Below are 27,910 nucleotides of genomic sequence, written 5' to 3'. Positions count from 1 at the left end.
AAGGTTGTCACTATTCTGGTTAATCTGTGGCTAGTAATAGTAGTATTAATAGAAAATGAAAGAAGATAGGGCCAGGGAAACATTGCCTTGCATTTTTGCTGTCTCAGGAATGACCTGCAGAACAGGTATATATTTAGTCTATTTTGATGTAAGCTCCTATTGTTCATGTGTCTTTCATCTTGATTTTTCATCTCAGTAGACTTGTAATACATGTTTAAATGAGCTTGCACGATAGAGCTCACAATACAGCATGTTGAATATTCATAAATAACTAACCTGACTAAAATTTGGTTTTAAGGCTTTTAGGAATTGTTACAGTATGGTAGAAAAAGTATCTGTTTTTCATCCCATTTAAAGAAGTAGTGAAATATTAGCTTTTGTCAGTTCAGAATTATTGACATTCAGAAACAAATTGTTTTATAAGACCTGAAATATTTTGTTTTCCACAAGTATTTTATCCACATCTTCTGAGAAAGTAAAATATTTGAGGTGGTAGTAGTATGGAACTGTGGTATGATTTATGAAACAAGTAGATAAAATTGTAAACATTTTAAGTGTTATTAACCATTTAAGTACATTTTCTTTTACCTTTACTTACCAAATGTTATATAGTCAGGTTTTTGGAGGCTTTAATCAGACTCAACTCAAATGCCAAAATATCTAGTTAAAAAAATTCAAGCAAATACATCTGGGAAAAGGGTGGGAAACTGAAGTGTTCACAAGAGAAGGTGAATATAGAAATCTCTAAGGCTGATACTCTTGTTTTATGTGTAAATAAATTAGTGATGAAAAACATTTGTGTGGAGTACACATGGTAATTTGAACAAAAAATCATCCCAGTTCATACACATTTAAAAATTCCCAGCAGATAACTCAATTACTGAATCATTCCCTTGAGTTACCATTTTGGCAGCCTGGAGCCTTCTCTCATCTGTTCTCATGTCTCTAGCAGCTGACCATGCTTCTCCTTTAATGGGAGACACACAGAACGGTCTTCAATCTGCTTATCTAAGGTGATTTTTTTAAGCTTTATAATTAATTCCATCTAAAATGGTGCTGCATAGAGTCTTGACCACAGATCTTTCCCTACAGATTCCTTTTGTCCCACTTGTCTACACATACTACAGAGTTTGTAAGGGAAAATGGTTACTGATTTTCCTTTGTCTAGAAGAGCACTTATTTTCAGAGTTGCATGCCCAATTCAGGCATAAAATCAGAAATTGACCCTGAAGAAGAATGCTTCTAGAAGGGTGGTTGCTGTAGGTTTAAATTATTAATATGTATTTGCATGTTACTGCTCTTTACAGCCAGCTGTTACCAACAGTGATATCATGTTCGTTAAAATTCACTGTCCATGGGAGACATTGTGCAAATATGCAGAAAGAATGAACATCAGGATGCCTTTCAGGTATTGTGGAAACTATTTTAAACAACCTATGATTTAGTGCTTAATACTGAAAGTTCATCACTTACTCTTGTCTAAAAATGCAGTCTTTACTGCTCTGTAGCCAGGCATGCTCATATTTATTTTATTGATGTGATAGGGAGAGAGGAGAAACAAATTGAACATATGTGTTTTAGAAAACAGTAGTTCACACATTGTTTTGGATGCTCTTGGAAGAGTTTCAGGTATTCTCCATCTGAGCTTGAGTATCCTTCATGATTTTAGGGTTTTTCTGGAGTCTCACTGAAAGGCAGGTGAAATGACAGGAAGTGTATTCTGTGCCTCCAATAGAGCACATATTGTCACAATTTGGGTAAACTGAGGTCCAGTAGTTTTGTTTAGGCAGAATAATGGCCTGAACTGAGTTCCTTGTCTGCATGCGAAACAAGTTCTATCATACTAACAAATTAATAATTGTTATTAATTTGTGGGATGGGTGAATATTTTCTGCAACAACACCTGAGTCTTTAAAGGAGAAAATGTGCCTTTTCAAAATGATTAATAATGCTCTCAGAGAGAGAGAAGAGCATATAGTGTGCATGAGTTCAAGTGGTAACTAGGTGCCAAAGCTGTGTGACCCATGGGAAATGCCTGTACTCCTTTCCCACTCAAACTGCCAAGTGCTCAGTCTTTTATGCTATGGCACTGTAGCTTTCTTGCATTGGTCCTAAGACAGAAGCAGTGACTGTGAATCATCATGCATCAAATCTTGCTCCACATATCCAGTTCTGCAGACAGTTTTCACATCATCCCATTAAGCCTTCAAAAGCCTTTCCATAAAAAATGTTTTCTGTAATAGTCATCTTCCATATATTAAAAAATATTATAGTGCTATTTGAGTTTATCTAGTTCAAAAATGCTTGCAGTATATTAAATATAGAAGTGTTTATGTGGGTAACACGTAAGTAATCAAAATTGCAATTGAAAATTATTTTTTCCTCCTTTTGATACATTAATTCACAAAATTGTGTTTTGGCAATGGTTTGAATTCTTCATAATTTCAGTTACTTCATAGATCTATAGTGCTCTCAGGACAAAAAAGGCTGGCTTTTGCAATCCTGCTTTATTTGGAAGGCATTCTGAGTCGTGTTTGTTATATTATTAAATGCCATGTAAATATATTCTCTTAGTGTTTCTCCAAAGTATCTTTATTCCTGGAGTGTTGCTTTGGCTTCTTTTTATCCAATTCATTTTAGTTAACCAAAAGTAGATGAAATACTAAATTTTGCCATTTCACCTTTTTGGTAATTTTGCTGTACAATGAAATATGTATATTTGGGAAGAAATTTTCCACCTCTACCTCCATAATAGAACTGTGAGAACTAGTAAATTGGTCAACATTCCTGTGATTTTTAAAAATATTTTAATAGGAATTTAAATGAAATTGCAGCCTAGAACTTGTGTGCCTATTTCAATATATTTCTTGAAGTTCTGTACCTTTTAAAACAGAAGACTCAACACAATTCTCTTACAAACACAAGCTGGACATAGCAGAATTGAAGAATGGCCTGCCCTGCTTTGCCAGCAGCCTTTCTAAAGTTTCCCCTACAGGAGATGAGCAGTTTTTCATGATACCTTCTTTCTCCCTTTATAGAAGGCTGTGCTTTAGAAACTTTATAGAACTAGAGTTCACATCTTCATCTTTGTTGGTATTTGCCTGGATGGCTTTTTCATGGATGCAAAAATATAAACCTACACTCCTGTAACAACATCCTGTGACCACACATTTTATAATTTAATTACTTATTCGGTTAAGAACATTTGTGTTTGAAGTGTTGAACTTGCCTTTTTAAGAAGTGTTTCTTACCTAGATAGTGTATATTGTTTTCCTAAAGTAACCATTCAATGGACAAAGGAACCTCAAATGCTACAGTTCTCCCACAATTAGTGATTACTCAGTGAACTAGAGCATCTTCCTCCTAAAAAGTTTCAGGTCATCTTTAGGTAGATTTAAGTAGGCCTAAGAGGAGAAGAGAGTTGGACTTGATGATCTTTGTGTGTCCCTTCTTACTTGAGATATTCTGTAATTTTAAAAAGCAAATTATTTCTCGTAGGCTTTATCTGTTTCATCAGTGGTTTCTGACTAGTTCTAGTACAAAAAGATGTTAAAGATGACAGATAACCTTCCCTGCAGTATTTTAGTGTAGTATACCCATTTGCTCTTGCACAGTCTTGAAAAATTTTGACTTTTAGTTATGGTCACTAAAATATACTATATGTCAGTATAATATGTGATATGATTCTTCACACATGAAGAATTCAATTCACACTATTTAGTTTCATTTTGCTCAATCCAGGAATCTAAACAAAATGAACAGAATTATCACCACACAGGTTACTTCTCTCTGTTTCTGAAAAGTAAAAATACTTTTGAGATTCATCCACAAGCCCAGAACTGCTTTAGCATGGCAGTATACGAAAATATGTTGGCAAATATATAAATGTATCGTATATGTAATATAGATGGAATCTCAGTGTTTCAATTGCAGAATGAAATTTTAGAAAAATTTCAATGGACAGTGTATAGTAATCATTACTGTCTTTGATATATGGCTGACTTTGCAATGCTACTTTATTTGGAAGCATATATACATGGCTTCAAACAGGGTTTGCATAAGCATCAAAGCTAGGTCATGACTGAATTACAATTTTTTACCTTTTATGGGTATTTATATTAAGTATATGGTCTGTCAGTAGATATACAACTACTATCTGTTTCTAGGACTGAGGCAAAGCTTTAATTTTGTCTACAAGTATATTGCAACACATAATTATTATTGTTTGTAGTTAATAAATAATTTGTATCTATAACAGCTGAACTCCATCTGTGCAAAACAGCTAAGGGTAACTAAAGGGAATTAAATAAGGGTTTTGTTAAAAAAAAAGTCTGAAAACACTTTAATACTCTACATTGCTTCACTTACAATCCTGCCTAGCAGTACCAGGTGTCAGGCTGCCAATAGTCTGCAGATTGGTAGATACATAATTTTCCAGTGGCCATATATTTTCCAGGCAAGGAGTCTTTCACCCTCTTTTTAAGGTATTAATTTCAGTGGATCTTAAATGTAAGTAATGTACTTTAATAAATCTCACCTACTACCCAGGTGTGCAGTTGCAGATCTTACTAACTCCTGAGGAATCTGCAATATCAAGGCTTTTGTGTGGTCAAAATGTGATGTGAAATTAGAGCAGGAGGCCAGAAAAAAGCCTGAAACTAGATGTGGAAAATATAACCTTGTGGCAAATACATCTTCATTTGGTTTCAAAATAACTGTTCTCAGAAGACTTTACTGGGAATTTCTGGTCTTGTTTCTCTAAGTGTCTATAACTGGTGAAGGGTGGAGAGAAAAGAGCTGTTTAGTGGCTTATTGATCATTTGTCATTATTGTCAGTAGCTACAAATCTAAAATGTCATTTTCGAACAAACTTGAAAAATGTGAAACTATGTTATTGTAACGATTTATTCTATTTCAGTTGCCTTTTGAAAGTGTTTTTTCATATTTTTGTCTATGAAAATGCATGTTTTAAAATGTCTAGCATCGTTTTGTAACGTGTATGTCCTTTTCAACTGTCTCCTATTTGATTAATCTCAGCTGATTTTTGCTGTTCTTTCAGGAAAAAATGTTATTACACTGACTGGAGGAGCAAAACCATGGGCAGGTTGGTGGGTGATGTGTAGCTTCTAATTTTGTCAGATAGTCACCCTGCTAAAGAAAACCCATTCGCAGTTGTAAATTTATCTGTGAAACTTGGAAAATTAGATTATTTTCCTGAAAACTCAAAATATGTCAGCTCAAAGTGCTAAAATATTCATCTGCAACAAGGTGCAGTACTTTAAAGCTTTGCCAGTTCTCATTTTAGAAATGTAAAAATGTTTATGCTAGGGAAACAAACAAAAGAGACCTTATCTTAGCAGCAAGGATTTAACACCAGATTTATCTCTGGCTTTCTATCTGCTGACACCAAAGCATACCTCTTTAGCATGAAGGGTACTTTTGAGTGTGTGTCTCAGATTCTGGCAGTCAGCTGCTTCCTTAGATATGCAAACATAATTTCTCTCCTTTGTATCCTCGTGATCAGAAACAAATTAATGCCACATGCTGAAGGCTGCTTTCAATTTTTGTTTGCTAGCTGAGACAACTTGCAAAACTCACTTGTTGCTAGCTGCTGCTGCTGTTGCTTTTTGTCAGCCAGAAGAAGGGTACAAGAGGCTGTAGGGGCAGGGGAAAGGAGTCTGGGAGTGCTAGGGAGTTGAGAGTGGGGGACACTGAGTTGTAGTTACTCCCCATTGCTTTAGTCAGACATAATTATGTCTTGTAAATCCTAATCCCCAGCAGAAAAGATACCTGAAAATATTTCACAGGAGGGAAATATCCTGGAAGAGTTCCCCATCACAGGTTTTCTTGAGATGGATCTTGAGATGAGATCACTTTTGATTTAGGTTCTCTTATTGTCACTTTAGATGGTAAAGAGCTCTCATTTCTTTGATACAATTTAGGGAGTCTCATGATAACAGTTTTCAAGACAATCAGCTGATAACAGGAGAATGTTGAATGGTAAAGTGAGAAAACTTTAAACGTATGAGCTGATAACATATGTTGAAGTAAACCAATTTATAACATAGATTTACAACTGCGTTTTGTCCTCTTCCCAGTTCCCATGCTTGCTCCATTTTAGCATGCATATGAAAAGTCTAAGTGAAGTGCTTGCAGTAAAAGGCAGAGTCAACAAGCTTTACTTCAAAATTGTCTCATTTCAGCTATAATCCATCTGGTGGGTCCTGGATATTACATAAATTTTGCTTTCCTTATTTAGAAGGACAGATGTCTGAAAGATGCAACTGAAATTGCACATTACCTGTGAATCGAGTAATAAGTAATTTCTATGCCAGATTGATTTTGTATTTGAGATAAATGCTTTTACCTGTGATTTACTTGGTGAGAATTAGGGGAATGAATATTTTTATACATATATTTTCTGGCACTTTATATAATTCAGTGCACAGAGGAATTGTGTGAAACAAAAGAAATAAAGAAGCTGTATTTAAAATTGAAAGCTATCTCTAAAATTGCTGACATACACGTCACATGCATACTTGTACTTCTACAGCTGTCATTGTTACTTTGCCTTTTGCAGCTTTTCCTGCTTAACTGCTTCTCTGTAATTTATTTCATTTCTTATTAAAATTTCGAAGTCTAGTTTCTATGAGCTACAGTGAAGAACTATATTAAAATTCTCATGTAGCAAAATATTAAGGTTATAAAGTTTCTATGATTTAAGAATACAAAGTATTCTAGTATATTAGACCTGCTGTGACATGTACACTTCTCTAACTTTATTGACACAGTTGTATGATAGGTATATATGTATCTATAAATGTTCTTTAAAAGGTCTGCAAAAGATTATTACATGCATTAATGAAAGGACAAGAAAAATGTAATACTTTATTTCTTTTATGTGGTATCTATGTGGTCTCTCTATTTACACACATTTAAAAAGCCCTTAACGTTGTATTTAATTTTTTGAAGCTTGATTGCTATCCATACAATCACACTAGAGAAATAAATCTATCAGATTCATTATGAGCAATATTTGGAAAGCCTTCTTCTCAAAGGAAAGAAATATACATGTAAATAGGGTAGGTATCAAAAATTGTCTGAACTCTCAGATTGAAGACTGAATAATCTAGTAAAACTGTCTTGTAATTGCCACATTGGACCTGCTGTTTTCATGCTGGTCAATGATGAGAAGGAGAAGAAAATGAAAATACAGTTGTCTTAGTATGCAGCTTCACTTTGCCCACTGAAACGATAAAATCACTTAATACTTCTAAATATAGAGAACCAAAAATTACTTTGTTTAGCACCTGACCTGCAGTAAGTTTGCTTTGCAAGAGGACTTGTAAAATCTTTGGTATTTCAGTCTGCACACTGAAGTGAAATTGTTGATATCATTCCATTAAACCAAGGTATGGTAATTTTCTTGGTTTTTTAGTGATGATTGTGTCTGTATGTTGAATCTGTCAACTCTAAGGTGTTTCCCATTGCAGTACATGGAAACACACTGTGCCCGGGTAACTTGGTGGCATATAGCTGACCCTTCTGGCCAGCCTTGAGAGACACAAACACCAAGCAAACTGCTGGGTGATGACTGCTGTCAAAGCTACCTAACATGACTGGTGAACCTGCTTAATTCTGGTGTCTCTTTCCATGAGTTCGATCAGATAATGCTGAGATGATCTGTACACTGTGTTCCTTTGCATTGCAGTCTGTTGAGTAAACATAATCTGCAAGGATTTTTGGGTGAACTTGTTCTGTAAAAAAAGACCAACCAACTGAATAAATCAGAAGGGTAGAACTGAGAATGGGAGTCAAGCAAAGCTGAAATTACAAGTATCTTCATAAAATATTAAATTGTATAGCTGTGCATTTCAGAGTGGTGTCCCTTGGTCCAAGGTGTGCCTGTAGCACCAGCTGGAGTGGTTGCAGTAAAAGCATACCTGAAGCAGTATCCCATAACTTTACAGCACCATTCCACTAGGACATTTTTTATCTCCTTGCCTGAACTACTGACTTCCCCCGAGCAGCTCTCTCTGCTTTTACTGTCACTAAATAGGCTACATTGAACAGATTAAGTCAGGAATCTGTTTAAACTGCTACTTTTAACCTAGAAAACCACTCTGAGTAAAACATGCTAATACTTAGGCCTATGATTAAGCAAAAATTTGTATTTAAAGGCAAGCTCCATGAAAATTCAGTTTCTTCTTCAACAGTGAAATAGTGTAAGAAAAATGTCTCTCTTGGATCATTTTTATACATTTCTCAGTTGCAATATTCTATGCTATCTAGCACTAAAGGCACTACATTTTTTCTCAGAAGAGAAACTGTAAATGTAATGTGGACACAAGCATTAATTTATTCCAATGCTGCTTTTCATGTTAAAGAAAGGAGCCATGAATTTTAAACAAGAGCTGTGTTCTTTAACATAATATTTATCAACTTTTTTTTTTTTAGATTTTTTTATGGGAGAAGAGATCAAGACTTTTCCCATAATCAATTTTCAAGTGCTATTATAATGAAAGAATCTGAAATTAGATGCATTGTTTTTTCTCTTCTTCCTGCTGCATCTGCCTATCTTCCTCATTAAAAAAAGAATTCTGGATTTTGACTAAAAAGTCAGCAAGTATACAACAGAAAAAAGGGTTCAAGAGAATAAAGGTGAAACTGCCCTTATATAAACTAAGAGAGCTGCTGCTGGAACTAATAAAGATAATCCACTCACTTAATAAGGTATTATTAAGGAGACAGTTAAAGAATCCACCTGCCTGTGAACTGTATTCAGTGTTCCAATTTAATAAACACATTATGTTCTTTGGCTTACAGTGGTTGCTGTTGAACACAAGTGGTGACCCTCAAGTGCAGTATCAGTTACAACAGAATGTGCACGAATATCTTGCAATACATAGCCAGAAGAAAATTTTGAGAATTTTAAATGTGACTGTAAAATCCTTCTCCCACATTTGGCTGAAATTTCGGTCTGATACTGTGTGAAATAGGGGTTTTCTGGTTTTGCTGATGTTGATAATGAGAAGTGCATTTTCATAAGGATTACTTTGTTGCATGAGAGCAATTTACCACATTACCACTTATTAGTCTTTGCTATGAACATAATGAGAATAGGTTCACTCACATTATGAAATATTACAAACATGATGAAACATAACTTTTTCTTATGAGCATTGTAAAATGTGTAGCTGTGCTTCTGCTTTGCACAGGCAATGAAGTGTTCACCTCAGAGAAAAGAATTTGTTGCTTAGCTTTACACTTCTTGTGGATATGAAATAGATATGCTTTATATATCATGCATACATATTCATTCAGTATAACCTGAATTCCACTGAAAAAAATACTATTTGGGGAATGTTTTTCTCAAAGTTAGACTTTTTCTGAATCTCTGATGTGCTTATTTTGTCATTATGTAGCACATTTAATTTGAGATCTACTCCTTAAGTAACTATGTTGCATTGCAGTTGAATAAGAAAAGGTATAGGTGAGCAAGGAGGGCACAACTGAAGTGAAAACTGCTTGAAAATTAACTGCACTTGACTAGATTTTCCTATGTATAAATGATGTCCTGAGACATCAGGACATCATTTTAGGCAAGGTGCCAGTAGAGAAAAAAAACATTTATGTTGCTAGTATGTAATTTAATTGAAGATACAGCATTGGTGTTCTGTTTGTGTTTTGTAGTGTTGATTTTTAAGAATCTAGAGGAAGCCTTATCTAGGGGTTTTTTTTTGCCTAAATACAGCATAACCGTTTTGGTGTAACATAGCCTTTATTTTATTTGATATTTAGGTATACTGTTTCATAAGGCAATATGAGCTCTTGGATTTTTAAGAAAATTTTGTAGGGGAAAACTTCGTTGCAATCAGAAAACCATAATCTGATCCTTAGCACTCTCAAATATGCTTAAAAATTTTATGAATTTTAGTGTCCACTTTGCCAGGCAAGAGAGTGGGGAGGAGTTTTCACTTGCTTTGTTGAGTGCTGCTAGCTATGTTCTTGGCTAAAGCATAAGCATCTGCAGTTCTGCCAGATGAGCTACCTTGGAAAATTAATTTCTCCAGACTCAATACTGCAGTCCTTTTTTGAGCCATAATCCCACTAATTTTAGGATGAGTTTTACTCAAGTAAAGTGTTCGAGATAGATTGCAAATAAGTTTGCTTTTTGACTCATTTTCTTTCATTTACTTAATGTAGAAGTTTCCTGCTGTCATTTAATTTCATTTCTAGTACAATGTCAATAAATACACAGTGCTGGTGATAGAAATGACAGGGAATTGAGAGCGTGTAAATCTGACTTCTTTTTGTCTCAGTTTGCAGAGGAATATTAGAGAGCTGAAAAGCTGGTTGCCAAGAAATCCCATGAAGCTGGATAAGGAGGCCCTGCCTGATCTGGAGGAAACAGATTGCTACACAGCCCCCTTCAGCCGCGCTCGCATCCACCAGTGAGTGCTGGGCCGGGGAGGCAGTGCCATGGACCGCAAGGGTTTTGCTTCTCACTTCTGAGCAAGTGCCAGAGCGGTAGCTGCTGACAGATGGTCACTGGCAATACCAAGTATCATGTTTGATTTTACTCTCTTAAAGTGCAAATCTGCTCTTTGTTACTTGCTATTTGATGGTCACTCAGTAACATAATGTGAAATTTGATGGAAAGATGAATGTTGCCATTTTAGTTTGGAAGTTTTTTGGTTTTTTGTTCCCTTACATTACCAAATGCAAATACTTGCTCAAGTTTTCTGTGCTTACTTACTTTATGTAGGCAAAACCTGTTGAGATTTGGAACACCAGAAGCAAGCTAAGACCAGTAATGATTTTTTTCCCCTCTTATCAGATCTGCATTTAAAAAGATATGTTGCCTCTGAAAATACAAATATATATACAATGAAACTGTATGTGTTCAAATCAGCATGTTGACAATGCTATATTTAAAATGTGACATAAATTTTTTTCTGTACCTATAAAGTTAGGTTTTAAAATTCTGTTTCTTAATTTAAAGTTATTTTGTGGTAACTGTTTTAGGAGAGAAAAGTTAATTTAAAGTAGAAATATGAATAAGGGTAAACAGGATTTTGCCACTCAGTAAAGAATCTAAATGGTAGTGAACTGAGTTTACCCCAGAAAAACAGAGTAATTGCATTATAGTTTCAATTTTTCCCCCCAGTAACTTACCATAATGCACTGGATCAATCCCCTGGTTTTGGTGTTTTTTTCTCAATCAGCTCAACTGATGCAATGAATTGTAGTAGCATCAGTTTTGGCACAGCTGAGGAGGAAGAAGCTCCTGCGTATCAGATTTCTCATGCCCGGAATGGAGCCATCTGGCCAAGATTGCTTTACTTGACTCCATCCTGGGATCCTCTAAGGGAAAATGGTTGTGGAGCTGCTTCTCAAGTCTCCAATGCATGCATTTTATTTTTTTATAGTAGTTTTGGTGGTTCCACTGCACAAAAAACTGTCAACTCATAAGTAATTTAAGGCCACGACTGTTACTGAAGATCTTTATTTAATTAATTATATCCAGAAGAGAAATTAACTAGATAGTAGGCTATTTTTGATTTAATCTGTGATAAGGATCACTTTATTGGACCTGCTGTCAGCGTGTGTAACCTTATGTCTAAGGAATGTAATCATCCACTAAATAATTGTAAAAAGAAAACAGTTAAACAGCTATGTTTCAACATGCCTCCATTGTTTTGAATATTAAGACCTTCATTATTTTAATAGTTTTACGATAAACAACAAAGACAGCTTCTTCAGCAATTCCACAAGAAGTAGAATTGTGCATCATGTGCTACAGAGAACTAAGTATGAAGATGGAAAATCCAAAATGGGTGAGAATGCTGTATTTTTTACCTAATCCAAAGCTATAATTTTTTTCATCTTTAATGCCTGGAAAAATATAATTTGAATAAACTCAATTTTTTTCTGTTCTTGAAATCTGTTCATCCAGACAGTAACAGAGTTGAAACAATATCCCATCATTTTCTATCTACCTAAATATCTCAGTGAAAACTTGCAATATTTTTCACTTAATTACTCATTCATTAAAATGAAATGGAGAGATTATTGTAACTTCACATTATTGAGAGCCACAGTAAGGGTTACATATACCTCAGAAAGCTGAAAATGTATTCAAGGACTGATCCTAGTATTTCAGCTCCTATCCATCAGTTTCAGTCCAGTAGAATCAATGTGTGCTACACTTGACTTATTTGTGGTGTCTGTGTAGGTCAGAGGCAGCTGATCTAAGACTAAATTTGCTTTGTATCAACACTCATAATATAATGTTAGTTTTTAGAAGATCTGATTACCCATTTTCATTTTCAGTGACCTGAGGATGCTTGCATGATTTTCTGTATTTTCTGCAGGAATTAAATTAAAAATATGCAGAGGCTTGGATGATTCCAATTACAGAAAACTGTTGCTTGAGTTTCTGAACAAAAGCAGTAGTAAGAAAAACTGGATGAATAAGTGTTCATAACTAACACCTTTGCAGCTGATGATGGGAAATTTCATTATAAGATTAGTTTAGTATAATTGGTATATTTGAAGAGACAAATCTGTATTCCACCATACGTACCTGTTTCTTGGGGAAACTTTTGTCTACAGATTTGCTCTGAAAAGGCTATTGAATCTTTTTGTTGTACCTATCAAGGGTTATTTATTTTTCTTCAATTTTTATAATATGCTGTGCTAGTACAACAAATCTGGTTTTAGGAAGACTCTAGGAACTGATCCAAAATGCAGTAGTCAGTCTGGCACAGAGCACTGCTCTGATATGAAATTGTCAGCTGGCTTATATTTAAAAATACCAGGTTTTAGCTGGTAGCTAAACAGCTACCTAATAGCTTTTAACCATGCAGGGGTTTCACTGCCTCAAGGATTGTCTGTCCATACCACTCTGTGTATATCAGATCATCTGGTCGCACATAAAATCTGAGTTATATCCTCTGAGGAATACAGTGCAAATGTAACTATTTTCTCACAGTCAGTCTGGTACAAGCACTCAACCCTGAGAGAAAGTTTTCAGGCTTTGGTGCTTTGGCAAGTTGCTCTCCACTTTGACAGAGCCGATATCTGAAAGGATCAGCAGTACCTGCTGAAGTAGTTGGGGGGGTTATTGATTGTCGTCCTTAGCAGCATTCTTATAATTTAACACTAAGTTGCATTCTCCAAATGTGACTTGAAAAATGTGTGTGAAAAATTTACATCTGAACTAATGCTTTTTTTGGTTTTTTTTTCAGGTATTAATAGGTTACTAAATAATGGAACATATGAAGCAGCATTTCCACCACATGAGGTAACCTGGTTAATTTGATTTTTAGTTTCATATTTAGATTAAAGCTTCCACTAGTGCTTTGGGATCTTACTTTAATTCTGTCCTGCAAACTTGTAATTTCATATTGTAATTTGTTGATGCTTCTTCTATTTATACCTTTTACTTTAATATTGGCTTTTAAAATTTTCCGTATTTGGATAATTTAATTTGGGTATTGTAATAACATCCTGGAACATTTTCTGGTTGGACTAGGATATTATAATTCTTTTGTGATTTTTATGAACTGCACAATAAGAACTCCTGTTGAGCTCTTAAGGAGAGTGTCAGTTGTTCCAAATTGTTTCATTTAGTTATATTAAATTATTTTTGCTTGCCATTTAAAAAAGGATTTGTTTTTCTAATAGCTTGGCCACTTGATCACAGTAAGGGAGACTGCTTAATTATTTCCTGTTTAGTATTTTCAGAATAGTTCTAGATGATTTCTAATATGTACAGAGACTGAGTATTATTTAGAAATGGTTCTCAAAAGAACTATTCAGGTCATTAAAGGAGCTGGATTTGGTTTTTGTTTTACTCATGTTTCCCTGTTTAGTTAAGTGTCTGCAGAAGTCCACTGGGGAAGTCTTCATAGTAAGAAAAAACAGGGGAGTTGTGGAACCCTCAGGATCTTTCCCCCTCAGGGACGTCCCCAGGGCCTTCCCCTGAAGGGATTCACCATAGAGTCTCTCTGTACCTGGGTGGACAGAAAAGACTTCCCCATGGAGTCTTGCACAGTGCTGATCCATCCCAGTTCCTTTCTCCATTTGTCCCAAGTCCTCCTGGTTTCTCCTTTCCCTGTTTCCTCACTGGCTGTAGTACCCCTTGGCCAGCCCCTTCTGCCCTTGGCACAGCCCCCATAGTCCCCCCTGTAAAAGCCTGGAGCAGAGCACATGGCCTGGTCTTCTGTCTCTGGTTCCCCCTTGGTGTGTTGGAATAAAGCTCGCTGGAACTGACCCTACAAAAGGCCCTTCTGCCTCTCTTTGCCACACTAGCCACGGTGAGCGTGGTGTGTGGACTTGCCTGCCTTGCCTGAATGCTCACCCAAGCAGCTTTTCCACAGGAGATGCTAATTGGGAAATAAGATAGAGGTAGCAGCAACCACCGTCTAAATGGTGGTAGCAGCAACCCCACCGCTGCTATACCTGACAGTGCTTTTTCCAGTAGTTTAAAAGTTTGCTAAAGACTGTAAGCCCACAAAATTAACTAAAAACCTGTGTTTGACTTAAGAGAGTTTTCAGGAAGTCTTCTAATGTTGAAAAGAAGAAGCAAGCCACGCATCTTCAGTCTTTGAAATGCTCTCAGGAACATGGTAATTGCAGCTCTGAACTCTGGGTGTTTCAGCTGAATGTTGAGACTTGGTTTCCTGTTTCAAAGGCTTTATAAATAACTGAGAGTAATTTTTTATTATTAAATACTTTAATTTTAATAATTAATTACTAGGAATGCAGAGAAGGAGTATTGTAGATAAATAATGTATCATCATTGTTAATGCTTCAGCTGTGCATTACTTCAGGGAAAAGCTGGTTGTACTACCATGAAGGCCTGTGAAGCTTTCTGTGGCATCAAAGCCATGGTGTCATATCAATTTTATGCGTTCCTTTGTTATGGCATAAGCTACAGTTTCCACATCTCAGTCAAAATTAGGAAAATCATAGTTTTTAAGCCACTTTTACCTTAATTGCTCCTTGACTGATGCTAAGGACTAGTGGTGGAACACTCAATTTTTTTTTTTCTTTCCCACATGAACAAATAAGAGTGAAAATTCAATCCCAGTGGGAATGCTGAGACTTGAACTCTTTTATGGATAACAGTGCAGAAAGAAGCAGGGGAAAAAGAAAGAAAACGTGTAATACATGGTAATGCTTTGCAGTCATTTATCCAGCCTGCTGTGAGAGATTGATGTTCTCTTCTTAGCTGTTCCTAGGTGCTGCAAAGGTCACGTTCAGTGTTGACATCTTTGGTATGCTGCTGTGCTGACTGTAAGGAGAAAGGAGTAGACTTGGACTCTTTGCTGTGTTTAGCTTTGGTTTTAACTCATTCTTAAGTCAGAGAATCAGCAGGTTGCAGCAAGTTGATAGTGTTCTTTGAACTTCAAGGAGTGCTCAAGATTTCAAATACCTGAAAAAAATTTAAATGGCTTAGTTACCTGCATCTGCCAGGGTCAAGAAACTGTCTGATCACTGAGGTGGATGCTGGAGAACTCTGCTCTCCTCACGAGAAGTTACGTGGCTCACTTGTAGTCAACAATTGCTGAAATACTTTTTTTACTGTTGCTGAGTGATGGAAGTTTTTTGGGGAAAAAGTTCAACTAAGGGATATGTCCTGCTTCAGAATTGGAGCAAAATGACAAACGCAAGAGATTCTGCTCAAGATTATTCCACCAAATGTGTGTGATAACTTTTAACTACCAAGTATGAGGCTATTCTTTTAGTCTGTTAGGTGGTCTATAAATGTCAGACGTGGCCTGGAAGGACTCCTTTTGGATCAGACTGACTCTGTTTTGCTTTTAATGCCTTGAGAGTAGCTTCAAAATAATGCCAGTTCTGTTTCCTTCATCTTAGAAAGTATGTACTGCAGAAAGAATATATTTTTCTATACCTTCAACAGTAGTGAAAGAAAGTGATAGAAAATGTCTAGGAGAAGAGAGCTAATATACTAGAAATTTCTAAAATTTTATAGAAGAAATAAAATATACCACAAGCATTTATTGGAAAATTTAAATAGTTGAAAGCATACAAGTAGGCATCCATTAGTGAAATGAAGAGATCTGAGTACTTCTTTAAAGTCTTGTATTAATATGTTTCAGTCATTAATTATTAGGGAAAGTGGCCATTTCAGAAGTGTATGTAACCCTGCCTCTTATGTCAGGCTTACATTCGCTCCTGACGACATGTTCCAGATGTGCCCAGAATAAGAAACCTATTTATTAAATATAAAGAACACTTCTATTAAAATTATAATCAAAAATTCATAAGAAACGTATACATTTTCCATAGTGCCTGGTATTGTACTTACATTTATTTGTGGTTTTTTTTCAGGGAAGCCACAAAAGCAGGCATCCCATCAAAACACATGGAGCACAGAATCACAGACACCTCTTGTATGAGCGCTGGGCACGTTGGGGAATGTGGTACAAATACCAACCTCTTGATTTAATCAGGTATTAGTACTTTGAAGGTTTTCTCTGGTACAAAAAGCCTGGCAACAGTGTGCTAACTATAGTCATAAATTCCTTATGCTTTCCTGTAACATTTAGAGAGTCCCTATTATTGGATAAGGCAGGAGTTCTCTAAGTTGCCTATTTTGGGTGGTCTTTTGTTGGTTAATTTCAAATGAGTCTGCTTAAAGAACATGTAGCTAGAATTGCTGAGGAATTTGCAGGGTGAAACTTAAAGTACAAACCCATAATGTGATCTGCTCATCAGAGACACTTGCCCCTTGTGAGAGCACCTTTGAAAACAGACTCTTATCCACATAGACAGAGTTACCAGATGCAGAGGACTTAACATACAAGCCAATTTTAACCTTTCCATGTGGGTTTAACTCTTATTATATATATATGTAACTCTTATTATATAACTCTTATTTATATGTCTTAGACTTAGTGTCATAGGTTACCAAATGTGAAATAGAGAAATACATATGGTTTAAATTAAATAGTGGTGATGTTTAGGTTTCACAGTTTCCTCCTCTGATGGTGAATACCGGTAATTCATTTTCCTTGCTTTAAGTTTTTATTCCTGATCTGAGTTATAACCGATTATTGGTGGAGCTAAGTATGTGCCATGGGACAATTTTATGCTGTATCATCCTTGATTGGCTTTCTGATCACTGCTATTTCATCTGTTCTAGAAATTGGTACCCCAGTTTTGAAGAATTAAAGTTCAGTCTTCAGCTTGTGTTTTCAGAACATTGTTTTCACTAATAGTTGGAAATATGTCATATTATCTATGCATGATTATATATCATAATTTTTTTTTTTAATGAAATACTCAGGTCATGGTAACTTACTTTATCCCTTTCCAGATTTTTTGTGTCTGTGTACATCCATCCATCTGTCTATCTATCCTATGTTTAATAATGTTGCTACTAGTTCCATCTACTTAGTTATTGCAAGAACATGAAAATTACAGAGGCACTACAGTTGTATCCTTGTTCTCATAAATCTGCAGTTAGTGACAGTAAAATATTATGCTAGCCTGAAAAAAAACTGTTTGGTAAAGTGACAATTTTGCCATAAACTTGTAATGATAGTTCCTTGTTAGAATTATTCTACTACTGTGGCAGTAGAGATAGATAGAGGTCACCATTAAATTTAGTTTTAAACAGTATGTGTGTTTCCTTTTCCTGTAGGCGATACTTTGGTGAAAAGATTGGACTGTATTTTGCCTGGCTGGGATGGTATACTGGAATGCTTATTCCTGCTGCCCTGGTTGGGCTCTTTGTTTTCCTCTATGGATTATTTACAATGGATTCCAGCCAAGTAAGGTAAAATTCTATTTGATAATATGTAATAGCCTATTGTTAATTATGAACAGTCTGGCACAACTTGGATTGCTGTACTTTTAAATGTTTTGCAGATATGGTAATAATGTAAGAATAACCAAAATAGAATACTGGGTCTTTGAGTCATGTATTTACACTTTTTACATTTGTTTTGTATCAAGCCAGATGTGTACTACTGGGAGTGGATATTCTTACCACTTCATTGCAGTGATTCCCACAGAGGAAAAACACATCAGTCTGTAAGGACCAATGCTCATGTTGCAGATACTGCAGTAATTGTTGATCTAATTAAGGCTAATGGGTGAAAAAACACCCGTATTCCCTCATTACCTCCATCTTACTATAACTTCCAGAGTGTAGTACAGTTACTAAACTTCAACTTTGGCCTATGTCTTTTTTTCCTTCTTCATTAATAGTGGCAAACTTGGACTCTAACAAAATTCTTATCTGGGTCAGTGTAACTTGCAGCCAGGAGACTCAGCTTCAGGGAGATTGCAACCATGTAAAATGAACCAAGTTTTCAAGTTCCCCTCTTTGGTGATTTTGCTCTGGGAAGGGTTTATGTCGATTTAGATTCTGTGATGAGGGTGCTTAAGTGCTGACTGTACTTCTGGGAACTCTCTGAGGATCCACTGTACTGCAAAGTATTCCATTAGCTGTTACCAGACAGTATCAGTACCTGTTCTTAAAATTGCAGCTGTTGCTCCAAGCAGTTTGGGTGCTTAGGCTGTATGTATACTTGGAGTCAGATTTCATAGAAAATGTTGTTTCTCTGGCTTTGAGCAAGACCATGTTCAAGTTTTCTCTAAGTAGTTTTCTTTAACTTCTATTTCACAGTGAGTTATTATATTCTACAGTGCTGTAATGAACACTTGGTTTTTTAGCTTGCTTTGTACAGCAGACTCCTGAGAAACTGTACAAATTCAAACATTAAATACAGTTAAATGCAATAAACTTAACAGCCACGAAATTATGCTATCTTTAATATACTGTATTAGGATTGTTTTTTATCATAAATGTCTTCAAAATGTAGTGGATCTAAAGTCAAGGATCAGCCTGTTCCTGGACCACAGCTGTTGAACTATCAGTCTTGTATATGTCATATGTACAATGGCACAGTTCCAACAAAGGGGGAACAAGGGGCCATAATCTACTATTATCAAGGTATAGCTTAGTATTTCTTCCTTGTGGAAGAGAAAGGTGTATCATTGGCAACTTCCCAAGAGAAATAACAAAATTTCTAATAATTTCATTCTTTCAAAATGCAAGCTGCTGTGTGCTTTTATATCATAGAATCATAGAATATCCTGGGTTTGAAGGGATTCACAAGGATCGTTGAAGTTCAGCTCCTGGGCCTGCATAGGACAGCTCCAAGAATCCCACCATATGCCTGAGATCATTGTCCAAATTCTTTTTGAACTCTGTCAATCTTGGTACTGTGACCACTTTCCTGGGGAATCTGTTCTAGTTCCCAGCTTCCTTGTGATTGAAAAGCTTTTTTCTAACGTCTAACCTGAACCTCCTCTGACACACCTTCATGTGTTCCCTCTGGTCCTGTCATGGTCACCAGAAGGAGAGGAAGCTGTTAGATTGCTGTGAGATCTCCCCTCAGTCCCCTGTTTGCCAGGCTGAACAAGCCAAGTGATTTTGGCTGCTCTTCATATGGCTTCCCCTCTAGGCCCTTTGCCCTCTTTGTGGCATTCTTTTGAAGACTCTCTAAGAGCTTTATATCTTTCTTATATTGTGGCTCCCAAAACTGCACACCATATTCGAGGTGAGGCTGCACCAGCGCAGAATAGAGCAGGACAATCACCTCCTGTGTATCATATACTTCTTCCAGGAAGACTTGCAGGTACGACTCCTTTTTAACAGAAAAATGCAGTTATCTTCCTTGCTGAAGGTTGCAGGGTGTTGTAAATGAGCACAGACGTAGGCTAGCTTTTGAGGGTTTCTATCCTCATTTTTTTCCCCTGGCTGCTGCTTAGTAGCTGCAGAGAAAACACAGACAAAGCACATTTGAGTGTGTCCCTGTGGGGCTGGTTCTCTTGGGTCTCATCCTGAGGCACCTCAGTGTGGTGCTGTGCTGCACAGAGTGCCAGCGTGCCCCAGGCCTCCGTGCTCTGTCAGAAACAAGAGACTGAAAGTTAGGTAAACCCCCATATAAGCCCTATGTGCCTGCAAGGCAAGGTGAATATTCATATATTTATTACAGCTATCATTAGCCAGTGTTCATTGCAGAATACTGTCAGAGGATGGGTTATGGCAGAAGTCCTAACCACGTGCTCTGTGGCAGCCCCACATCTGTAATCTGGATGTGTTAATTCTGTGAAGAAGGTGCCGCCTTTGATTGTGTGAATCTGTGCAGTCCCTCTGGTCAGTCATGACACAGCACTGTCCTGTCAGTGCATTGCTAGGGCTGTGTTAGTCAGAACAGCTGTGAAATGTGTGACTCAAGCTGATTATGCCTGGCCTGATAAAATATATGTAGATGTTTTCTGTATCACCTTGTGTACTCAGGCAATTCTCAAGGCCATTGATAACAGATACTACTCCTTGCCATATTTTTTTTACTTAGCCCGGAAGGTGTTAGTAAGGATTAGACAGAAACTTTGTACCTCGAGCAGACAGGAGTCATCCATTAGCAGGCAGATGGACTGCACACCTGTTGTTATTCTTGCTGTAGTCTGGGATTGAGAGATTATTTATCTCTCGTTGGTGGTTTTGCATTCTTTTAAAGAAAATTCTAGATAAGCATCTGTGAAAGTATTAAAATCTATCAATTAATTTTAAGCACTGCAGCTACCACCATACACAAATGAAGTGTTCAGCGGCAATTGGGAAGAAACAGAATTGGATATGTTACTTTAAAAAAATCTAACCACAGGAAACCCAGTGGAAATTAGAAATTGAAACACAATGTTAGGGGATTATGGCAATGATGTGAAGCAGGTTTATTACACCTATAATGAGGAGTCCATGGCTGTTAGGAAGTGCTGATTTAAGTATGATAAATTCCATCCCAAAGCTCTATTTTTTATCTTTCTTGTGTACTACAAAATCTGAATTTAACAGATGATCAAATAAATTTTGCAGAAGGACACTTTCCTCAGTGATGTGCCTTTACCTCTCAGGTGCAGGAGGCTGCTATCAGCCCAGCTCTAGTGGCTGAAGACAGGAAACAATCATTTTCTTTTTTTTTTCCAGATATCGAGCACAGTTTCAAAAGAGAAGTAATAAGCAAATACAGGAGTATGTACTGCCATAGAACTGAACATTGCTTACCATGCCAGCTGTAGGATTTGTGCAGCAGTAATTTGAGGGTGATGCAGAATGATGCCACATCTAAGAATTAGTTTGTCTTGTTTATGACTTGTCCAAGTGCCTGCCTCTGCTCCATGCTCAGGGTCTGCTAGCAGTTGTCTCTCTCTCTCTATATATATATGTATATAAACATTATATAAATATATGCTACATGAGATTATAGATATATATATGTGTATGTATGTATCAGCTTACGTCAGAAGCCCATCTCAGCACAGGGCCATGAGTCTCTGCCCTCTGTACAAGAAGATTCTCTCTGTAGTTCATCTCTGGCTGCCATGGGCAAGTTGGAAATGGAAAAGAAGGAAGGGTTACCACCAAAAGGAGGAAATATCCCCCTCTCATACTGACTTTTGCCTCTTGTCATAGTGTCTCTCTTCTTTGCTCAATTGCATACAAATTATGTCATTTGATTGAGATCAATGTAGATGTACCAGTTTTGTCTATCCTCTGAATGTTTGGTATGTTATAATTTAGAAAAATAGGCTGTAAATGCATTTGAAGGGTAGTGAGCAATTTTTTGTTTTTCTGTTTGAGATATTTGGGAGAGAATTTGCTGCTGTGAGAAGTGTAACATGATGCCCAGAAGTATTGTATGCTACTCTACGGCCCATAGCGTTCAGGTTCCTGATTTGGGATTAGGCTTTCCCAGCCAAATATTCACTTCTAATTTATTTTATTTGCTCAGTTTTGTGGCGCACGCACTGTTGACAAGCAGGGAATATAAATGGTATAACTTCAGAAAACCTTGTGAATGCTAGAAGTGTTTTTGTAACCTTTATTTTCCTATCTCATACGACAGCAAAGAGATCTGTGAGGCAAATGAAACCATTATGTGCCCTATGTGTGAACGCAATTGCACACTACAAAAACTCAACGAAAGCTGCATATATGCCAAGGTAATTATTGTATTATTGCTATCAATAATTGTGATTGTATAATGGCTGCCCTTGTTTCAACCAAGTTTCCTGAAAAACATGTTGTTTCTCTGCAGATTTTGTTTTCAACCTTTGTAATACATCTTTCTAATAAGGGAGTGCTCTGAAATGATCTGGGTTTTCTAAAATTCCTTTCTGTGAGCATTTCCTTATTAATAAATTTGTATTATTTCCATCAAATTATTAATTCCTCTGTGAGGACTTCATAATTAAAATTCTTGTAATGTTTTTTCTACTTTCCTCTCTATCTTATTACTGTTTCACTTACTTTGTATCTGAATTTTCGCTTCTGCTTTGCTCTGTCAAACTAATGCAAAGATTTTATACAATTAAATATTTTGCTACAAGAAGCTATTCCAAACTTAAATAATCACACCAGAAATTGCAAAATACCTAGGTAGAAGAAGAAAATGAAATCAAGAGACAGTAAGTATGCAGAGGGAGAAAAGTGAAAAGGTTTTTTAGCTCATAAAAAACTTAAAATATAAATGGTTGAGATTAAGTTTGACCTACCATATGACAAGAATTCTGGATGAAATTTTAGTCTGTCTGGACATGGAAAAAACAGTACTGTCTGTGCAACAAAATGACTGGTGATGCATGAAGTGATAGACTGGAACAGCAGACTTCAAATTATAATGGAAGTCACAGTGTGACATTGACAAACCTTGGTAGAAGAAACATGCTAGTATGAGAATACTTAAGTTTTGGTTTCTGATGCCAGTTATGTACTCTGGGACTATTTTGGGAAAAAGATGAGATGGCAGCATTATTTTTCCCTGATGTGTTCATTTTTTTTATTCAGGTTACACATTTGTTTGATAATGGAGGGACTGTCTTCTTTGCAATTTTCATGGCAATTTGGGGTAAGTACATTTTTACTTGATTGTTTGGTTTTTTTTTAGTTTTAGTTCACCTGACCCTTTTATATGATTACTTGACAAAGGAGATTATAGCTCTTTATAAAAGTTAAAGAGGGATTATGATTTTGCAAGGCAAATGAATTTTTTTTCATTAACTTAAATTTCTATGCTAGTAATGGGTAACACCTTCTGTGTAAATGTATATGTATAAATGTATATGTATATTACAGCTTCTGTGTAAATGTACATGTGTATTACAGCTAATGTAATTATTTTCTTTAGGGTCTTAAATGTCTTTAGGCCTGAATTTTATATTATTTAGGTCAAAGTCCCTTTAGAGGTAAATGTATGTATTGTGTTACTGATCTTGAACCAATATCAAAATCAGATCTTGTAGAGAATTCTTACAGAATAAATGAGAATGGTTTTATGGGAGCTAATTAGAGGAAAGTACAGGAAAGGTCTGAGGTTAAGGGCTTACTGGAGTTAAGGTGTTTCCATTGAAATTCTCAGTCTGAATCTCTCGTTATAGTCCCACTGCCATCGCACACATCATGTTGTGCAGCTCAAAGCCAAGCAGGGGCACATCCGCAGAGGACACTGCTGAGCAGGAGCTACCAAAAAGTCCTGCATCTTGTAGAAAGTCAGTGTAATAGTGCCATAAAAGACAGATTTAATGGGCCCAGCTTTAAATCCTCAGAAGGATTAGCTTTCACTGCAGCTGATAATAGAGGATTTTCCTGCTGGGAAATAGGGAAGAAGAAGAGAACCAGGGATAATTGGTTCTACCAGTGGAAATGTTTGTCTGTGTAAACACTGAGAAATTGACACTAGCTCACATACATGGAGCTGTCTGCATTCAAGCCAGAGTTTTACAGTTTTGAACAAAGTGGTACACAACAGCTTTATTTATGTAATGTGTATGAATAAGTATTAATGACTCTAACTGAAAGTGAAATAAGAACAAATGTCACAAATTTTGGAGGCTGTCATGGTAAAAGCAAGTAGCAATGTATGAACAACAGCAAAACATCAAATAGTTACACGGACAACAGAAGCACATCCCATACATGCGAGATTATGATTGGCTTGTTAAAAATTAACATGATATAACTAAAGGGCACACTTTGATTACTTTCCTCATTGATGCTTTTTTGTTTACTGCTAATCTTGCTATGGCTGTCTTCCAATTATTACTTATTGCTTTCAAAAATACAATGCACTTAATTATATAGTTACCAGTGTAGACAAGACAGGTAGCTTCTTAGCATCTCTTCATCTCTAAGCACTCCTTCAAGAGAGCTCTTGCTCTTTCCATTTTCATCTGAGGCCAAGATTCAAGTGTAAGGAGGAAGTTGCTTGTATGGTACTGCTTTACCACAGGAAAGATGGCATTATATGGGCTAAGGAAGGCGAAAGCTAAGCATTACATTTTTCTTCATTTCAAGCATGAGAGTGATATTCTTATGTAACGTAGGTGAATCTGTCTCAGATTTTCAGTCTGCTACCAAACAGTGCTGGATACTATGTTAGAAATTGGGTTCTGGTATTGATGGGGACACATGCTGTTTTTATGACTGAACTAAAAAAAAAAAATAGTCAAAATTGCATATATGAACTGAAATCTTTAATATTTTAAATAAATACCTGTTTTGCCCATATCCAGGATGACTAATATAGTTTCTCTCTGGGGTGCATGTGCATGTAATTTACTCACATATTGAATAAAACCTCTTGGCAACATTTGCAGTCAGTTAGTGAGATAATGCCATTCCATCACTGTGATCCACAGTCTCCACACTAATTAAAGTGTTTTAGCAGAGCATAATAACCAGGACATATCCCACATGGGTAGTTTTCTCTGAACTTCATTTTGTTTATTCTGTGCCTTTACAATTGTTTCTTGTACATATTCTTTTTCTATTTAGACACGTTTGGTCTCTGCAAGGAGATAAGCTATGCAATTTTTTGCATTATGCTATCATAATTTTACTCTTTAGCTGGACAGAACTGGACCATGCTTTTTAGGATACCTATATATGTATCAGAGATAATTCCTTTCCTCTCTTGTTAAGTATTTCTTCTATCTAATCTGTACTGACACGTTTTAAATAATTTCTACAGATCTAGACTGCAATTTAAAGAACAGATCTGTTTGACAGAGGAATAGAAGCTTTTCATAATTTTCCCATTGATAGTGATACTGAATCAGTGTCGTCTAGTCAAAGGTTGGACATAGCTCATTTTACTCAGTAATTCCATTCTCCCCAGCAAACTTCAAATAATCCAAATTAAATAATCCAAGTAAATTTAATCAATCTTGGCATATTCACTGAAGAAGGTACAGATGTAAATTTGGGAAAATAATGACCTGAGTAGTTTATGAGACAAATTATATTAGGATGGAACAGTTTGACTTCAAAGTGGTGAAGTTGAGGTTGTTTTTTTCCTAGTCAAATTTTTCTCTGTTACATTGTTGACCAAAGTTACACAAAGCAGAATCTTACCTGGGTGCTATTTTTCTGTATTATTTCTAAGAAAGCACGTATAATATCCTTCCAGGAAAAGCAGAGGTTGATCATTTAATTACAAAGTAGAGGAGTGATGCTCTGCTGCTGAACCCTGCCTGTTGTATATTGGTGTATCTTGTGATTTTTCCTTACTTTTCAAGACCTTGTTCACACAGTAATGGCTGTAAGGTAACAATGGCCAGGTTGTTTTGGGAAAAATGAAAGTGCTGTAGATAACAGGCAAGAATATAATCTGAAACAAACATTGCAGTGAAGGGTGGGATGGTGTGATGTCAGCCATTGGAATACCATCAGATGGGCACCCTGCATTGTCTTCCTCTGTCTTGTCTGTTGTGAGGCACCTCTGACTCTTATCATATGGTTCAAGGGAGTTGTCTTAGTGAAGAACTGAAAGAATAACATAATATTTTTATATATATGGCTTGAAAGATTTGAATCAGTATCTACTGGGTCCCTCATGGTTCAATTCAGCAGTCCCTCACATGTATCACATGTAAGTCCAGTTAACTGCTTTCTGATGTAAGGGAGAGCAAAAGATGAGGGCCCTGATTCATTATTTCAGAAGATAACTCATGTCCTAGCAACACCCATTCAGCACTCACATGGGTGGTCAACTTTCAAAGCTGCTTCCTAATCTGATGTTCTGGCAGCTTTCAGCTCTTGCTTTTAAGCTGGAAAGGGCATAATGCTGAAATTTATTTTGATTTTATTTTCTATAGGAAAAAAGGTGTGTTTGACCTCTCAGTATTTGCTTAAACATTTAAAAATAAGGTCCAGGAACATGATCTAGATGTATGGACTGTGATTGCACTTCAAGTTTTTACATGTCTTGTCTCATGGAGAAGACAATAGCAGTCATCTTTTTAAACCTCTTAAAAATATTTTTACTTCTGAAAACAGTGTCGCTTCATCCTTAATTTTCTAACTGACATTGGATGACTAAAGAGTCTAACATTTTTTTAGTTAATCGAGGTTTGGGAGAGCTTTTCAGCTATAGTTTTAAACTTAGCCTTAATTCTTTGAACAGGTTCACTGATACTAGATATGATTTTTGTGATATTTCAGAGGTTAAAAAAAATAAGTTGTAAGGAGGAGATACAGAGTGAAGAGGCCTATTGGTTAATCTAAAATTTTTAAATAATAAATTAATGCCAGTTGAAAGCTTGTTTGGCTGGAGTCAATGATATCCTAATAGTTCAGTAAGACAAGACTGTTTAAGCAGCCCTGTGTAGAAATAAGAAACATTCTTATGCAAAACTCTTACCCTGTTCCTTACCTGGGTCACTCCTTGCATCATCATAGAGCCATCTGTGGGGAAATGACTCAGGCCTCTTCATAGCACATGTAAAATATCCAACCAGGACAATTAATACAGATCCCAAAATGGTTCCTGCAAAGATGCCAGCTATTACTACTTCTTTGTTGTTTTTGTCTGGGAGAAGAAGAAAGATGAAACAGTTGAATGGGAATAATATATTGATAAAACCAGTGAGTGAGACTTTTCAGCGAAGTTCTGAAACACTTTGCAAGCTATGAGTTTCTGCCTTTCTGCAGAAACTTTCGGCCCTTGGAAATGAAAGCAGACATCTCCATCCTTGAGGTTTGGGGGAATAATGGGGGTTTAGGAAAAATAAAGAGGCAGCTAAATGAGGTTTTAATAAAATAAAAAGGTTTCAGGTTTAATTCCTGAATCAACAACTATTTTTAATTAAAGAAAAAAACTCAATAATCATTCTTTGAATGCAGTTCTTTGTAAGCATTTAAGGCAGCAGTTAAAATTGCAGTCTCTGGGTGTGCAAAGTTAAAAATTCAGTAATGCTTCATACACCTGTTCAATTAGCAGGATAAATGCATTTCTTCAAGATTTTCCCTCAAATTTCATAAAAGTTTTCTTCAAGATACTCAGTTTTTCTTGAAAGTGAACTTACTCTCCAACTCTCCTTCCTTTTCAGTCATTGTGAGCTAAAAATCAGGTGCCTTGTAATTATTAGCTATGTATTAACTATGATGGGAAGCATGAAAGTCTGACGATCCTTCAGTTCTTAGTACAAATTGTACTTTCAGTCCCGTGTTAAAAGCTTGAAAACTAATTAATGCAAAAAATTATGGTGCCTTCTAATCTTTTCCTGAAGACCTGATTCAGAATAGCAGGATAGAAAAGTGCAGTGACAGTTTTATGTTCCATTGTTTTCCCACGCATACTTAACTTGGTAATTAAATGCACAATGAGTAATTCTTTTGGAATTGTTTTTAAGAAGTCATCTTTGGTCACAAAAATTTCTGAACTTTAATAAGTTGATATGCTGTATATTTTAAATCTAATTTCTACACATCTTCTTTGAAGGTCAATTCCAGTGAAAATAGGCAATATCTGTCACTAGGTTTTCCCACTCTTGGAAGTGTTAAATAATTAATTAAAGAGTA

The 27,910-nt window shown here is 36.2% G+C and overlaps 1 protein-coding gene across 2 annotated transcripts in view; it reads left to right on the top strand.

Moving 5' to 3' along the window:
• The window catches only part of ANO3 (anoctamin 3), an 88,125-nt gene that overhangs the window by 35,846 nt on the left and 24,369 nt on the right, over window positions 1-27,910 (top strand). For both annotated transcript variants that reach the window (XM_039725122.1, XM_039725123.1), the window contains exons 6-14: window positions 1,308-1,408; window positions 5,060-5,104; window positions 10,323-10,454; window positions 11,734-11,840; window positions 13,254-13,309; window positions 16,366-16,487; window positions 17,681-17,815; window positions 21,957-22,053; window positions 22,898-22,958. In XM_039725122.1, the coding sequence (XP_039581056.1) occupies window positions 1,308-1,408; window positions 5,060-5,104; window positions 10,323-10,454; window positions 11,734-11,840; window positions 13,254-13,309; window positions 16,366-16,487; window positions 17,681-17,815; window positions 21,957-22,053; window positions 22,898-22,958 (856 nt within the window). The remainder of the gene's footprint in view (window positions 1-1,307; window positions 1,409-5,059; window positions 5,105-10,322; window positions 10,455-11,733; window positions 11,841-13,253; window positions 13,310-16,365; window positions 16,488-17,680; window positions 17,816-21,956; window positions 22,054-22,897; window positions 22,959-27,910) is intronic.

This window comes from Passer montanus, unplaced genomic scaffold (assembly GCF_014805655.1).
Source record: "Passer montanus isolate IOZ18808 unplaced genomic scaffold, ASM1480565v1 scaffold54, whole genome shotgun sequence".
In the NCBI taxonomy this organism is placed as follows: domain Eukaryota; kingdom Metazoa; phylum Chordata; class Aves; order Passeriformes; family Passeridae; genus Passer; species Passer montanus.
This window is presented reverse-complemented; position numbering and strand designations above follow the sequence as displayed.